This window comes from Oryza sativa, chromosome 10 (genome assembly GCF_034140825.1).
Source record: "Oryza sativa Japonica Group chromosome 10, ASM3414082v1".
In the NCBI taxonomy this organism is placed as follows: Eukaryota; Viridiplantae; Streptophyta; class Magnoliopsida; order Poales; family Poaceae; genus Oryza; species Oryza sativa.
In genome coordinates this window covers 5,960,102-5,975,211 of record NC_089044.1, presented here as the reverse complement: position 1 = coordinate 5,975,211, position 15,110 = coordinate 5,960,102, and the positions used below count along the sequence as shown (strand labels likewise).

At 42.6% G+C, this 15,110-nt stretch overlaps 2 protein-coding genes across 2 annotated transcripts; both read right to left on the bottom strand.

Moving 5' to 3' along the window:
- Positions 1–805: 805 nt before the first annotated feature.
- LOC107277867 (L-type lectin-domain containing receptor kinase IX.2) lies at positions 806–6,843 on the bottom strand. Its single transcript, XM_066304931.1, has 4 exons — positions 6,440–6,843; positions 3,368–3,475; positions 2,744–3,111; positions 806–1,673 (listed from the first exon to the last, which is right to left on the bottom strand). The coding sequence occupies exons 1-3, from the start codon at positions 6,531–6,533 to the stop codon at positions 2,828–2,830; spliced, it is 486 nt and encodes a 161-aa protein (XP_066161028.1). The 5' UTR covers positions 6,534–6,843; the 3' UTR covers positions 806–1,673; positions 2,744–2,827.
- A 728-nt stretch (positions 6,844–7,571) lies between these two features.
- On the bottom strand, positions 7,572–8,057 carry LOC107279136 (antimicrobial ginkbilobin-2-like protein). Its single transcript, XM_015758370.3, has one exon. The coding sequence runs from the start codon at positions 8,055–8,057 to the stop codon at positions 7,572–7,574; it is 486 nt and encodes a 161-aa protein (XP_015613856.2).
- Between the last annotated feature and the right edge of the window lie 7,053 nt (positions 8,058–15,110).

Here is a 15,110-nt window from a genome sequence, read left to right as displayed (position 1 = left end):
CACTACCACAACAGGAGTTGATTTTATTTTAATAAGTTTGTCTCATATCACGTAGTCTTATATCATTAGATGACAACCAACGATATGACATTTTTCGCAAAATTTATGTATTATGTCTCGTATTATGTAGTCTTATATTCCTGTTGTAACACTACTACAACAGGAGTTGGTTTTACTAATTAGTTACAAGCTACATGACATATTTTCGATTTAGTGTTGGATTCCTACCAGCGATATGACATTTTTCGCAACATTTTGATAAATTTTGATCAAATTTTAGTCTAATTTTACTGTTTTAAAAATTAATTCTCGAAAACCATTCAAAGTATCACTCGGAATCTACTTTTGCCCCGTGTGGAGACGTCAAAATTGTGTGGTTTTCTATCGTTTTTGGTAGAAAACGTAAATTCTGATCGGAACGAGTATGGACCCCGGTGACTATTTATCGTGGCTTCGCCCTTGAGTTTATTAATACCCCACAGAGGAAGGAACAGCTTTAAGTGCCAATGGTTGCCTGCCACAAGAGATCAGCAGGGACCCTAGTGGGTATCGATGATGAAAAATTTACAACTATATCTAAAATTTTTTCTCTCTAACGAGTTTGACTATTCGTATAAAATTTGCTTTCATGTCGGAGCGAAAACCTTCACGATATATAGCTTCCTGACCAACCAACGTTTATTTTCTTATTCTACCAATCAAATCATGAAATTGTTCCGAGAAGTCAGAATTGGTGGAGAAAATGACTCTATTGTCCAAGAGGTTGGAATTGGTTGCAGGAATGACTTTGTAGCTCAAACAGTTGTGTCTTCTAAATTCACTTCGAATTATTAGGTTCAAATGATAGTACCGTCAGAGCGTTCAAAATCAACAATGAGAGTACTGATATCAAACTTAAAGATACAAATATACAAAACAAAATACACTGATCAATATATAATAAAAACAACATAACACCTTGCCAATGTAGTTAACCTGTGTCTGGTCGCATTCTGTTGAGTTCATGCTAGTCACGACTAGCATTAAGGTCTCAGCTAACGAGCAGAGAGGCCGGTGACGATTCATACTTGTTAGCAGCATGAATGCTAGCTGGACTTGCAGGATATGGCTCTGCTGCAGGCACCTCGCTCCTTCCTTTCAGGTAGTCCCCACCACCGTCGCCATGTCCGGCCGCTTGTCAGGCTCCGGAAGCACACACAGGAACCCAACCCGGATCACCCGCTCAATCTGCTCCTCATCGAAATCACCCTTCAGCCTCTCGTCTGCCATATCGGCGACTGATTTCCTGTGGCGGAACGAGTCCTGTACCCACTCGACGAGGCTGTTCTTGTTGTTGTGGCCATGCTGCAGCTAGCATGGTCGGCTGCCGGCCACACGCGATCTCGAGCAGGACCAAACCGAAGCTGTGGACGTCTGAAGCCGCGCTTACTATCGACGTCCTGATGCATTCCGGGTCGAGATAGCTCCGTGTACCAATCACGGTTGTCTGCCGGCCCGGGGTCACTTCGTCATGGTTGATTTGTTTCACCAGCCCAAAGTCGCACAGCTTCGCGCAGCTGAGGTTCTCGTCGAGCATCACGTTGCTTGGCTTGATGTCGCGATGCAGGACACATTCGTTACGCGCGGTGTGCAGGTACTGGAGACCATTCGCCATGTCGAGTATTATATTGTACCTGTGACACACCAAATATATAGCATATGTTTACTAAGCAAGAAAGCGGTTCCAAAAAAAAAAAAAAAAAAAACTGGATTAAGCATATGACTACTTCCTAAGCAGAAAACAGGTTCCAAAAAATATATGAATTAGGCATATGACTACTTAACCCTGATAGCCGCCGTCACGGAAGTACCAGCTGGAATGGGATGTTACGAATTCAGGTGGTTTCGTGATAGCAAACCATGAGGAGAACAATAACGTTATCCATAGTTCTCCGTGAGGACACTATGCCCAACAATTGTGAAATGCATGGTCGTCACCTATCAAGTTAGTTTTTTGTGTTGTGATGGTATAACATAAAAAAATATTGGTTTGGTTAACCCTTTATAGTGTGAGATAGACGGTCCTATTCATGGTGCGCCAGGGTACACATTCTAAAATTGTTAAATCCTTAGCATTACAAGAGAGGAAGCAGGTAAGAATATCCCTAATATCTTGTTTCATGCTGATGTATGCCAACAGGATATTACTATAGAACTTATAGTGACGATAGTTTGATATATTGTTCTTATTGCTCACTCTATTTTTAACTCAAAAAACAGTTTTTAATTTTACTCTCATATATTTTAAAACAAACATCGGTTCATATTAATCGAACTAAGCATGCCCACCACTCCAACCCATCAATCACTTCTAGAATTAAATAAGTGCTTGGTTTGCCATCTAGAATTAATTAAACTAAAGTTCTATATATTGTCCTACAGATCTACTGTGATTAAAGTACATGTTTGTTATAGTTAAGCTGGAGAAAAATGGTCACAAATAAACGGAAATGATGGGAGTAATTAAGACAATAATCTCGCTGTAGATCGAAAACCTCTATCCATTGGTGCTATTCTAAGCAATTTTCCTTTTTTTAAGTAAAATATGTGATTTTGTAGCGAGCAGTCCTTTATTCTGCACTATCTTTAATAATTGGTTACATCTTATTTAAAGCAAAGGCTGGAATTAATTCTACTAACTTAAAAAGGCTTAATTAAAATAATTTCATAGCAGCCGAGATAGGGCATCTATGATCTTCATTACCTTTAATTTTCTTCCAATCTAGCACAACTTCACTTTCCCCCATGCGTTGTGGAGGGTAAAGGTGGTAATCAAGGTTACGGTCCATCAGTTCGTAGACAAGCAAAGATTGTTACGGTCGTCGCACCAGCCCATCAGGTCCACGATATTCCGATGCTTAAGCTGGGTAACAATGGTTATCACTGCCACGAATTCCTGCCACGCTGCTTCAGACATCCTCTGAATTTTCTTGACGGCCACAAGAGTCTGAGATGGATCTGACAGGACTCCCCGGTACACAGCACCAAACGCACCCTGGCCCAACTTTCGTTCATCTGAAAAACCATTTGTTGCAGTGTACAATTCCTCGTAGGAGTATGATCTTGGACCAGCTGCAACAAATAGATGCATCATATATATCGTGTGACCATTCTATGTTTCCAGGCAATGGCCCCAAGGGTGTTTGGAAAGGGGCCTAATACACTATTACTTAAGTTAATTATCTAGTTAGTTAAATGATTATCTGTGGAAAAAATTGTTGGAGGGGGCCGTCCCCTGTTTCCAGCTTGTGTTTTTTATCTGTAGTATAACGAGTATATCTGTAGTCTATATGTGCTAGTTCGGTAGAACGATAAGAACTGTACATACCCAGTGCAACCTTCTTGATGGCTCTATGCCTGACGCAAAGCCAAACAACAACTGAAACGAGGACCACAAAAACGACTGCAGCAACAATGGATCCAATCATCACCGGCCCTGTAATTAAAACAGTACATTAAAATTCCAAATCTTATCCAGAGGTCAGGAATAATGAAATACTTTGTGTGGGTGCAACATGAATTATTGTCATAAATTGAAATTTAACAGAATGTACATATAGTATTATGTTACATGCATCAACCATATTTGACAAAAATCTCAAGCTGATAAGAAAACAACAAACACTTCCAATCACACGGAGCCTCCCTTAGCTGGCCTCTTGCATGGAATAAAAATGGGATGTAATTTTTTTTAGTTGTGTGCCAGCCAAGATTCAAACTCAAAAACTATTATTCTGATACCATATTGATTATCAGTTGTCGTCAATGGAACATTAAATATTCATAAAACATCCTTATTGCTCCGAGGTTATACCACACAGTGACAGATGTTGAACGGTAAAAATTATTAGTGTATGAAATATACATTGACTATTTTTTTTGAAACTTTTAATTAATTTAAAAAGTGGTGTTTAAGTATTCAAAAAAAGTTGACAAATTTTGCATCAGATGATAATAGTAATCGAAGGTGAATACATGATTGTCAAAATTCACATTTTTCAAACCGAATACTCATTCAAAAGTTAATTTTCAAATTTGATGCAAAGTTCCACAAAATTTTGAAATATAAATGATTTCGGTGATTTGCCCCTTACTATTTTCCATAACTCAAACAATTCCCACTTAAAAAATTTCTCACTTTTAATCATTTTAATGAAACAAGTGGTCAACTCTTGGTCAATTACTGGAATGGACATGTAAAGGATTAAAACAAGAAATCTGGGGTACATAAGATCAAGCATATCTCGGGGTGTAGAAGCGATAGCATGAAATTTTTGGGGGCATGTAGGGAATTTTGTATTTATTTATGGTTGTGCAGCTTGAACTATTGTCATTAATTATTAGAATTTTAATAGAATATGTTGTATAAGAACTAGATGAAAAATTACCTCGTTTTAATTAGCTTGAAAGTTCAATTAAAAAAGCAATAACTGCAAGGTTTGAATAAAAAAAAAGCTTGTTGACTCAAGTTATTTTGCCCAGATCTTAGGACGTACGAGAGATAGACATCCTTCCTAGCATTAGTTTTGGGACTGTATTTACGGTGCTCACTGTAACTTGAAAAAAATACATTGTAATTTTAATAATTACAATGTAAGTTTGTAATACACACTGTATAAAGATTAAAAGTAATTAATTCACAAGTTGGAAGAGGGGCTTGGCAAGATGGAAACATGTTTACATAAGTAGGATATAGTAAGCACATAAAGAAAAAAAGAGCTGAAATTAAGTAAAAGAGTAAATTACATTGGTGGTACACAAACTTGTTAGGTGGGTGTAATTTAATTAGTACATAAACTTGTAAAATGCTCATTTCAGTACACGAACCTTTCTAGTTCGTGCGAACGAGGACCAAAATAACTTGGTAATGTTAATTTTACGAAGTGATGTTGATTAGGATGTGACGTGCATACGTGTAGTGAGTATGCATAAGCCATTCATTATTTATAAATTTGGTCTCTACTTTATTCTTCACAATGGAAATGATGAATTTCATATATTTCTAATCTTTATATCATTGCTCCTTTTTTTAATCTTTTTCTACTATCACTATATCATATTCTATTTTTTACGGACTCCTGGTGCACCGCTGCTCCTACTCATGTGCTCCCGAGGTGCCACGCTGCCGCCGGCCTGCTACTCGCGGCTCGCGCAGCCGCACTGACGCTCCGCTGTCCACCTGCCTATCGGCTGCTGCCTCGCGGCCTTGCGCCGACGCGCCATCGCCCGCTGTAGGGGGGACTCAAGTCTGAGGAGAGCAGCAAGGGGAACCCTTACGGTGCGCCGCCGCCGTTTCAGAAGCAGCAGCAGCCGCCGCCACCGTCATCGCCATAGCAGATGAGAGCGACGATTCGACTTCAAGGTGTGGGCCTGCGGCTTGGACTCGTCGCGAAAGGCATCGGCTCGGCTCCAACGAAAATTGCGATAGACACGCGTCGGCAGTTCGCGCGGTGTGCCGCACGAGAAGCTTGGTGCGGCGCTGCCGCATAGAATTTTTTTCCTGATATTTATATATGAAAACCAGTTGAAATATTTTTAGCTTAAATTTGTCACACTTATACTCTTCTAAAATAAGGCTATAGTGAATTTTAGGAAAAAGTCCAAATACCCTTCTAAACTTTGGATGAAAATCCATATAGCACCCGAAACTTTAAAACTGGACATCTAATCTCCTGAACTTTGTAAAACCGCTCATATTACCCACTAAGATGGTTTTAGATGGTGGTTTTGCTTATTTTAGAAACTTAAACGAACAATTTTAAATAACTAATATAACATATCTGCGTATCATCAATTGTAAGTAATCAATTCATACTTATACGGAGATACCATACTACTATGTTGAGACTTGTTTATAAGTGAGAGCTAACAAGTGATTAAAAGAAAATTTAAATGAAGGTTTTAATATATATGTCTAATGTGTATGTCATGTGTTCAAACTCGTCCAAATTATATACAAATTACAGAAAAACTACTATACAAAACCACCTTAGCGGTAATATGAACGATTTTGCAAGGTTCAGGGCCGGGGTTGGAATTGGATGTCCGGTTTTAAAGTTCAGGGTGCTACACGGACTTCTATCTAAATTTAGGGGGGGTATTTAGACTTTTCCCCTTTTATATATTTTTTACCAACTACTTCTTATTTACTTTCATATTACAACATATTCATTCTGTATACTCGCTCCGTTTTTTTTGATAAAACGGTTGATTTTTATCATGATGTTTTGTCATTCATCTTATTTTTAAAAATATTTATTTATTTTGTTTTGACTTATTTTATCAAGAAACTTTTAGTTGACTTATACTATAGTATATTTATATAAAATTTTTAAATAATACAAATATTTAAACTTATTCCAAAAGTCATCGCCGAGCAGGAAAGTAACATCGTACTGACCGTTGTTCTTGGCAGAATTCACGGATCCAGGACCTGCCAGCGACGACGTCGGTGTACCCGCACTGCCAGTGCTCAGATTGAAGGGCACCACCATGAAACTGGTGTTGACGTCGTACCGGACGCGGCAGCTGTAGCTCTTGCGCTCGCCGCGCGCCGTCGCCGGGAACGTGGCCGAGACGTTGGCCGCCAGGGCGTCCAGGCAGCCCTTGCACGCGTCGGGCGGCAGGTCCCTGGTGCACTGTGTCAGCCCAAACACTCACTCGCACACACACCTCTCTCTTTCTCACTTGATGAAACACACACACACAGATGATGAACTGACGGAGGAAGAAGATGAACAGTACGCAAGGAATTTCCACGCTGCACACCAGCGCGCACAGCACAAACACTTGTTTTTCACTTCACTTTTGGCACACTTTAACAAATGCTGATTACATTGGTTAAATAGACCACACACACGCACAGGTTAAGCCACGTCTTGCCGCACAAACCGGCAAGCACCTCCCGCGGATTATCCTCTAATCACCTTCCTACATGCAAGGCACAACTCGCTGCATGCATCCCACATGCAAGGCACAACTCGCTGCATGCAGAGCACCACTAAATCACTAACCAACACATGCATGAGCCATCTGATCCAGTCTTCTCGCCAAGAATCCATGCTTCACTTGCATGCAGATCATGGCCTCCCTGATCAAACTAAATCACACATACTATTGACCTGCTCACTGCTCAGTACACACACATGGAAAGATTAACATGGACACAAACCACTAATTAGCTAAACACGACTTGATAGGATGAAAAAACACAAACGACAAGATTAAGTCTAACACACTGCGCCAGCGTGTACGGGTTCGTCTCGCTCACCGCGAACCGCGCCGGCGAGCTCGCCGCCTGCCGGTCAAGATCTCCCCGTCCGAAACGTATGTTATATCTGCATATATACATGCATAATAACGTGTATAATCGTTCAACGGCGGCATGCAATAGTTGTATAATATAAAAAAAAAATTTTACAATACTTGAGAAAATATCTCAGGTTATCTAAAAAGTTTATATTAAAATTTTGATACCTCGAGGTTATTATATTTTATACTCTACCCCCGATCACTTCTTAAATATGATAAAATTACTGAAAATATACTATGCGTAGTTGCGTACTGATATGGGCTGTGCCGAAGAAGCTACTGTCGGAGTAGCGGAGGAGGCACTGGTCGAACATGGCGGAGACCGTGGTGCTGCCGGGGCAACGTTTCACGACGCCTCCCGCGCTGATCCCAGCGGCGACGAGGCAGTCCATGCAGTCGGCGCGGCTGAAGTCGGCGGCGCACATGGCGAGGCCGTACACGGTGGCCGTGCCGTTGCCGACCGTGCCGTTGAAGAAGCCACCGTTCTTTGACACGGTCTCGTTCGGGAGCATGGCGAGCAAGCGGCCAAGGTTGGCGGCGTACGCGCCATCCTGCGTGTAGTTGCCGGCGGCCGTCGAGGTGCACTCCAACGCTTGCAGCACGGGTGCGCCGCCTGCGTCAGCTACACTCACCAACGAGCTGGCAAAACAAAGGAGGCAAACACAGGAGAACGAGCCTAGAGCATGGTAGACGAACGTCGTCAACATGGCTATGGCTAATTAAGCAGCAGCTTTTATGGTTTAATTAGACCTTCTCGTGCTCTTTTGTTAGGTTACGAAATGGCTATATATAGACGCAGCTGCCACAGGACTAGAAAGGTGCCGACAAGTATACCTGTTCAGTACTTTACTGCCAACTACTATACAATTTGATTAGTTGACTGAGAAGTTCCAACCGTTAAGGCTTAACCGTTGACGTCGATTGTTAATTTTCATTTTTGAGAAATGAGGTAGGAGGATTATTGTCTCATCTGTTGATAAAAAAAAACATGGAATACCACGGTGCTTTAATTAGTATAACTGACTCCGTTTTGATTTGTTTTTCTTACACTCCTCTTACTATGTACAGACGGCCAGCTAAAACTAGATCCGCCTATCATAAATTTGGATCAAGGATGGAGGCACAAGCCGCCTCTATAAATTTATTGTCATAGACAGCCAATCGCCTGTGAAAATGTATCAGCGGCATTGGTAGCTGCCTGTGATAAGGCATACTATCCGTGACAACTACTTAAAGCCAGCCGCTAGCGACAAAGTAGCCCGTCTGCAAAAAAAAAAATCACCCACTTTCACCAGTACAGAAATGCCTATATGCCTACCGGTTCATGACTATTGGTTTTCAAACAACTATGACACAAGTGGTAGTGATGGCCGGCTACTATACATGCTTTGCCTTTGCTGAATCAACAATAATATAGTGTTCGTTGCTACTGAATATGAAGATGAAGATAGAACACATAAAACAAGAAAATCATTAGTGCAGGATTAGTTGAAGTTTAATTATTGCAAACTAAAAAAGGATTTATTATCTTAATTAGAAACAAATATGCCCTTAAGGGCATCTACAATGGTTGTCAATAGTGGTCTCTTAGCGTTGCTAATTAGAAATACTTGTTGACATGGAAGAAAGAGGAAGAGGAGAGACAAAACTTCGTTGTTATGCGTAACAACGGCTTAACAACGATTCTTAATCACTATAATATGGACTCTTAATCACTATAATATGGAAATATGGTTGCATGAGGGTAGAAAAATGGAAAAAAATACTAACAAAAGGAATATTTTTGAGTTAATGATTAGAGCTTTTATCGTCTCAACTGTTATAAAGGCACGGTCTCTAAATAATCTTTTATTGTTTAAGAAACCATACCCATCTCTACCATTGAACATGCCCTAAGTATCTCTATGAATCCAATTGGAAACTGGCAGTAATGAGCATTTGGGGGGGAAATAAGATAAAATGCAATTTAATTGGATATTCCGACACAAGCTGCACTCACATGCTCAAATTCATTCAGATTGGCTCAAAAAGAATAAACAGATTCACGTACAATAAAGTACAAATACAACTAGTTCAAATCCACATAAATATTTATTACCCAATTTACATCCACAAATTCATGTCCGCCACCTCCTATGTCCACCATCGATTACGAGAGCGCCCCCTCCTATGTCCACCGCTGCCCGAGTCCTGCAGGCCCATAGCCAGCTAACCTGCCCGGCCACCTAACCATCCAGATATGAGTGAGAGAAGGGAGAATAGAAAGAGATACTACTGGAGAAACCATCTTTCATCAGTCGACCAAATTCTACAATAGTTCCGGTTGCAATAAAAACCGAGACTAAAGATTATCTTTAGTCCCGGTTCAAAAGGTTAGAGCTACTTTTTTATCTTTAGTTCTGGTTAGAACACCAACCCGGTTCAAAGAACAATTAATAGGCAGTGTCAGACCCCCTCTATTATCTTTATTCCTGGTTGGTAACAACAACTAAAACTAAAGATCTATTTCTAGTCCCGGTTGGTGTTACCAACCGGGAAAAAAGATCGGCATGCGCGGCGGATAGGACGAGGCGTGCGCGAGATCGAGGAGACAGATCAGTTAATAAGTTCTATCTCCTCCTCCCTCACCTTATCTCCTCCTCCTCTTCACCCCCATCTCTTCCTCTTCCTCCTCTCCTCATTCTCTTCCTCCCCTCTCCTCCCCATTCTCAGGTGGCCAGGCGGCGGCGGCGGCGGGGCCCTCGTGCGGCGGTGGATCCGGGAGGGGAGGCGGCCGGCCGCCGCAGGATCCGAAGGGGGAGACGGCCGGATGGCAGCCTCGCACGAAGGGCCACGCCCGGTGGCGGCCAGTGCATAGACCAATGCGGCGGCAGGCGGTGGAGGCCGGCGCTGTTGCGTGGATTTTTTTTTCTTTTTTCCTTGATGTGTGATTTGATCTGTGTTGAATGATTCGATCCATATTGAATGTGTGATTCGATCTGTGTTGTTGTTGTGAATGATTTGGGGATGAACTATTGTGTGAATGATTTGGGGATGAACTATTGTGTGAATGATTTGGGATGAACTATTGCTGTAAATGATTTGGGATGAACTATATTGCTGTGAATGATTTGCTGTGAATGTTTGATCCGAGATGATTTGGGCAAAAAGCAAAAGAACAGTGAAAAAGAAAGAGAGAAGAAAAAAAAGAAAAAAAAAACCTCCAGCCGGGACCACATCTTCAGTCCCGGTTGGTAACATCAACCGGTACTAAATATCGATCTTTAGTCCCGGGTATTTAAACCGGGACTAAAGATAGCGATCTTTAGTTCTGAATTTTTACTCCCGGTTGGAAAACTGGGACTATATGGGGCTTACCAACCGGGAGTAAAAAGGGTTTCTCCACCAGTGAGAACTCACAACAATACTTGGTTTGTCACAGCAGCTCTACTGCCACGCACCACCGTCGTCCCCAGGAAATAGATGGCTGCCACCATTCGGCGGAGAAGGGGGTCACCACCGTCGTCGTGGTTCCCATGGAACCATTGTCATTGTCATCATTCCCACGGAGCCGCTGCCACCTCCATTGTCTTCTCGAGCTGTGGCTGTAATCACCATCGTCGCTCACTGGCATCGAGAATGGCCGTCGTCATCGAGCCTAGGGGATTGGAGGCGGCAAGGCTGGGAACCAAATTTGACGGCTCCGAAGCTAGGGACCATTGGATCGGGTGGTCCTGAGCTCGGGGACCGTCAAATCTGGCCCCTTGCCACCGCATCATTCGCTGTTGCCGTCCTCTCCCTGACCTCTACTCACCGATGGAACCAGAGGGGAGAGGTGGCCAAAGAGGCGGTGAGGGGAGGAAAGCAACCAGAGGGGGAGGGGAGTGAGAGGCGGTCGGAGATAGAAGGAAGCAAGGGTTGTAACACCCGGAAATAAGCAACCATATTTTCAAGTATTTTATTGCATAATTCCAAGTCCCAAGAGGCATGGTACAATATCAAATGATTTATTACAAAGCCATATAGGCAAAAGCGTAAAAAGGTACGGTACTACCATAATACATGGTCGATGGCCCTTATAGATTAAAAAGAAAGAAAATAAAAATGAAAGAGTAAGGAGGCTGAACACACAAGCAGTTAGCGAAGCCCTTTACCTTCAACGGATCTCACTTTCTGAGCCACAGAAAGAAAGAGTGAGTAAGACACTCGTACTCAGCAATGCACAAGGACATGGATATAATCCATAAGGGGAAAAAAAAGGAATGGCCTACTAGGTTTATTTTTGTCTAAAACTAGTATTTGAAACTTCTCAGTTTGCAAAAGCATTTTTTTAGGCACAGACCTATCCTAAATCATATTTAAATTTTAACCATACTCAGGTAAACCGGCACAGGTGCCGATTTTAGAACCGGCAACCGACACCTATAGAGATTATAGGTTTTTTTTTCTATCCATAGAACCGACACATATAATCTTCAAAAGAAAATTTAAAAAATGGGTCTCAGGGAGGCACCGCCACCCGGTCATCCAAGATCTCTCTGAGATAGACGAGAGAGGGCGAGGAGGAAGGGGCAGGATGAGTAGAGGCGCGTGTGCCTGGACCACCATGGCGGTAGAGAAGGTGCCGACGACGACACCGACCTTCTTGCCTCTCCATCTCCATGGCCGATGGCGCGTGGCGGGACGGCCTAGAGGGGAGAGCGCAACGGCAGTGGTGCTAGGAGGGAGCGAGAGCAGCTTTGGTGGCAGGGCGTTGGGCAAGGAGGAGGAGGTCTCGATGGGCCTCACACCTGGTGCTGCCAATGCCTATAGGTCCCCCATCAATGACCCCTCCGTTCGCCGCACCGCCAACACCTTCTCCTCCGCTAGTGACGAGAGGAGGATGAGAGAGGGATGGAAACATGGGGTGGGGGGTGGGGGGAAGGCGGCTAAAAAGGTGGCTCATTTTTTTGGTACCTGTTTTTTTTTTAAAAAAAGGTACTTATAAAATTTTGTAGGTGCCGGCTTTTAATTAACTGGTACCTATAATGGTGCCGGTCTTTCCACTACAAGGATACACATATAATTCCCAAAGGTGCCGATTTTGTTTTTTTTTATCCTCTGGTGGTATAAAAAAGGTCCATAGGTGCCGGTTTTAAATAAACCGGCACATATGAGCCTACATCTAGATCCATGAGGGGTTTTGTAGTAGTGTCAGTTCTGAGTTAACTTGTGACATAATAATATTTGCTGCAACATTAGTGACATGTTTCAGTTTGCTGCAACGATAGCGTGGGAAATTATCATAAAACTACAACTTTTACGTTATATGCTGCTACAGTACATATAGGTGACAACTGTATCAACATATAACGTAAAAGTTACAGTTTTATGATCATTCCCCACGCTATCGTTGTAGCAAACTGAAACATGTCGCTAATGTTGTAGCAAACTGATAGTTTGATAGTTTTGTCACTAAAGTTGCAGTTTTCTAAAATTTACTCTCTTTTTTCTTTCTCATTTGTCCCGAAGTAAGTTCATATCTAAGTAATCATTACATTGGAGTTTTGAAAGTAGATAAGATATGAAATGATTGCATTGGGATTTAATAAAATGTGGGTATTTTAGTCTTTTTGTTTTATATCGATATATTGTATACTACGGTAGTATACTAAAAGTTCATCAAAGATTAGTTTGTTAGGAAAATAAATGGTAAACGCAATTGTTAACAGATTACAAAATAAGTGGACTCTGCGTAAGCACATGTATTTTACTCTATATCACTACCAGAAAAATGATTTTTCATGGTGGTATCCTATTTTTTCGCTGACGGTTATATGAGAAATCCGCTTGTGAAATTCTATCGAGGGGCGGAGGGTTTAGGACTGCCAGCGAAAATCTATTTTTGCTGGTGATTGCTTAAGAAGTCCGCTTGCAAAAATAACCCTATTTTTACTGGCGTAGATTTTTGTTAGCGGTTGCTTAAAATTTCCGCTTGTAAAAATAATCCTATTTTTACTGGCGGGTACTAAGAGCAACGCCCTTAAAAAAATTTCACGCACACTAAAAAAGTAATTGCGTGCGCCCACCCATTACAATAATAGCCACCCATCTCGGCCACATCTCCAGATTAAATATCTCCTCCAGATCCATTCCACCCGCCAACATCCTCCTCTCCTCCTCCCTCCCCACCAGCATTCCACGCACAAGCGACGGCGCGGCTGGAGACGGCGGCTCGGGTGATCCGGCGGCGGTGGAGGTGGCTCGCGCTGGTGGTCATGGCGGCTCACGCAGGTGGTGGCGGTGGGAGGCGATGGCGACAACAGGCAGGCAGCTCCTCGCCTCCCCACCCCTCCCCTCCCTCTCCCTCTCCCAGATCTAGCCAGCGGGAGGGGGGCGGCGGCCGCCGCCGCAGCGACGGCAAGCGGGCAGCGGCAGAGGTAATGACGACAACCACGACCGCAGTGACGACGACGACGACATTGCCGGCCGTGCTTGGCGACCTTGACCACGCGCAACAACTCCCCTCCCTCTACTTATCTCTTCTGGAGGAGGCCTCCAGCGGTGGCTCACAACTCAAGATGGCCAGAGGTGGTGGCTTCGGCGACGGATGGCCGGAGGTGGCAGCTTTGGCAGCAGCTCGCCCCCGATGGCTTCGTCGGCTAGGGTTCTCTTGTGTGTTTTTGCTTGTTTTGGTTTGTAAGGATGTTTGTTTGCTTAATTTGTGTGTTGTTAATCCGTTCTGTGGATGATGCCAATGTTGATGCTCTGTATTTGGATTAATGCCAATATAATGTATTTGTGATGCTCTCGATTTGGATTGATTGATGCTTGAATGATGTTCATGTCCATTTTCAAATATGGACTGTTTTGAATTTGGCTGGGTGGGGAATTTTGAATTTGGGGTAGGGGATTTTTGGCGGGGTACGTTGATTTTCTCTGGCGGTTCTCTCTAGGCAACCGCCAGAGAAAATGGGTTTTTGCACGCAGACCTCAAACATAAGCAAAACTCGTTTGTCCGCTTGCGAAAATCGCAAGCAGACCGCAACTGCTAGCAAAAATCGTGTCCGCTTGTGCTATTTCGCAAACGGAACGAAACCGCCTGCGAAAATCTTAGATCTTCACTAGCCTTTGCTTCGTGGTGGCTCTAAATTCCACCAGCGAAAATCCAAAATGACCGCCACGAAAGATGGTTTCCGTGGTAGTGTGTCAACACGTAACAATGTTGACATGACAAATCATTGGAGTTGATAAAATGTCACTAGCATATATGTAGACAAGAGATAAATGATCAAGTTAAGCACAAACGAATTGTTCTAAAAAAAAAGCACAAACGAATAAACTAGGTGGACTCGATGGAAAGTCAACACTTGTATGTTCAACTAAGTCATTGGGCTATAAAAAAGGGAGACCTTCACTATCATATTTTCTTAGAATGGACGGACGACTCAACTCTGTATATGTTATTATGCCAGATTGTTGGTTCATTCGTTGAGCTGGTAATGGAAAATATTATGTGCTTTTATTTCATATTATTTTCCATACCTTATACTTTTACTTTAATGGACACCACGAAACGTCAGACCATCTTACGATTATTGAGCTTTAGATCGATATGTTATTGTCGAGGTTATCTACTGATAATTGCGCTCATTGACAGCATATATGGAGGATTGAAAGTTGTACGTGCATGCAGTACTGAGCAAGAGACCATATACCACAACTATGTCATATACCAACGCTCAACTTTGCAAAACAATTATATAAAGCAACTACACAGACAAGTTTATCTTTGGGAAACG

Bases quoted from the DNA above. Each gene is read 5' to 3' on its own strand.
- LOC107277867 (XM_066304931.1), bottom strand. From the start codon at position 6,533: ATGGTGGTGCCCTTCAATCTGAGCACTGGCAGTGCGGGTACACCGACG. The intron at 3,476-6,439 runs GTCAGTACGATG...TTTTAATTACAG, and splicing joins GAATTCTGCCAAGAACAACG to GGCCGGTGATGATTGGATCC. The intron at 3,112-3,367 runs GTATGTACAGTT...TATTTGTTGCAG, and splicing joins CATCAAGAAGGTTGCACTGG to CTGGTCCAAGATCATACTCC.
- LOC107279136 (XM_015758370.3), bottom strand. From the start codon at position 8,057: ATGTTGACGACGTTCGTCTACCATGCTCTAGGCTCGTTCTCCTGTGTT.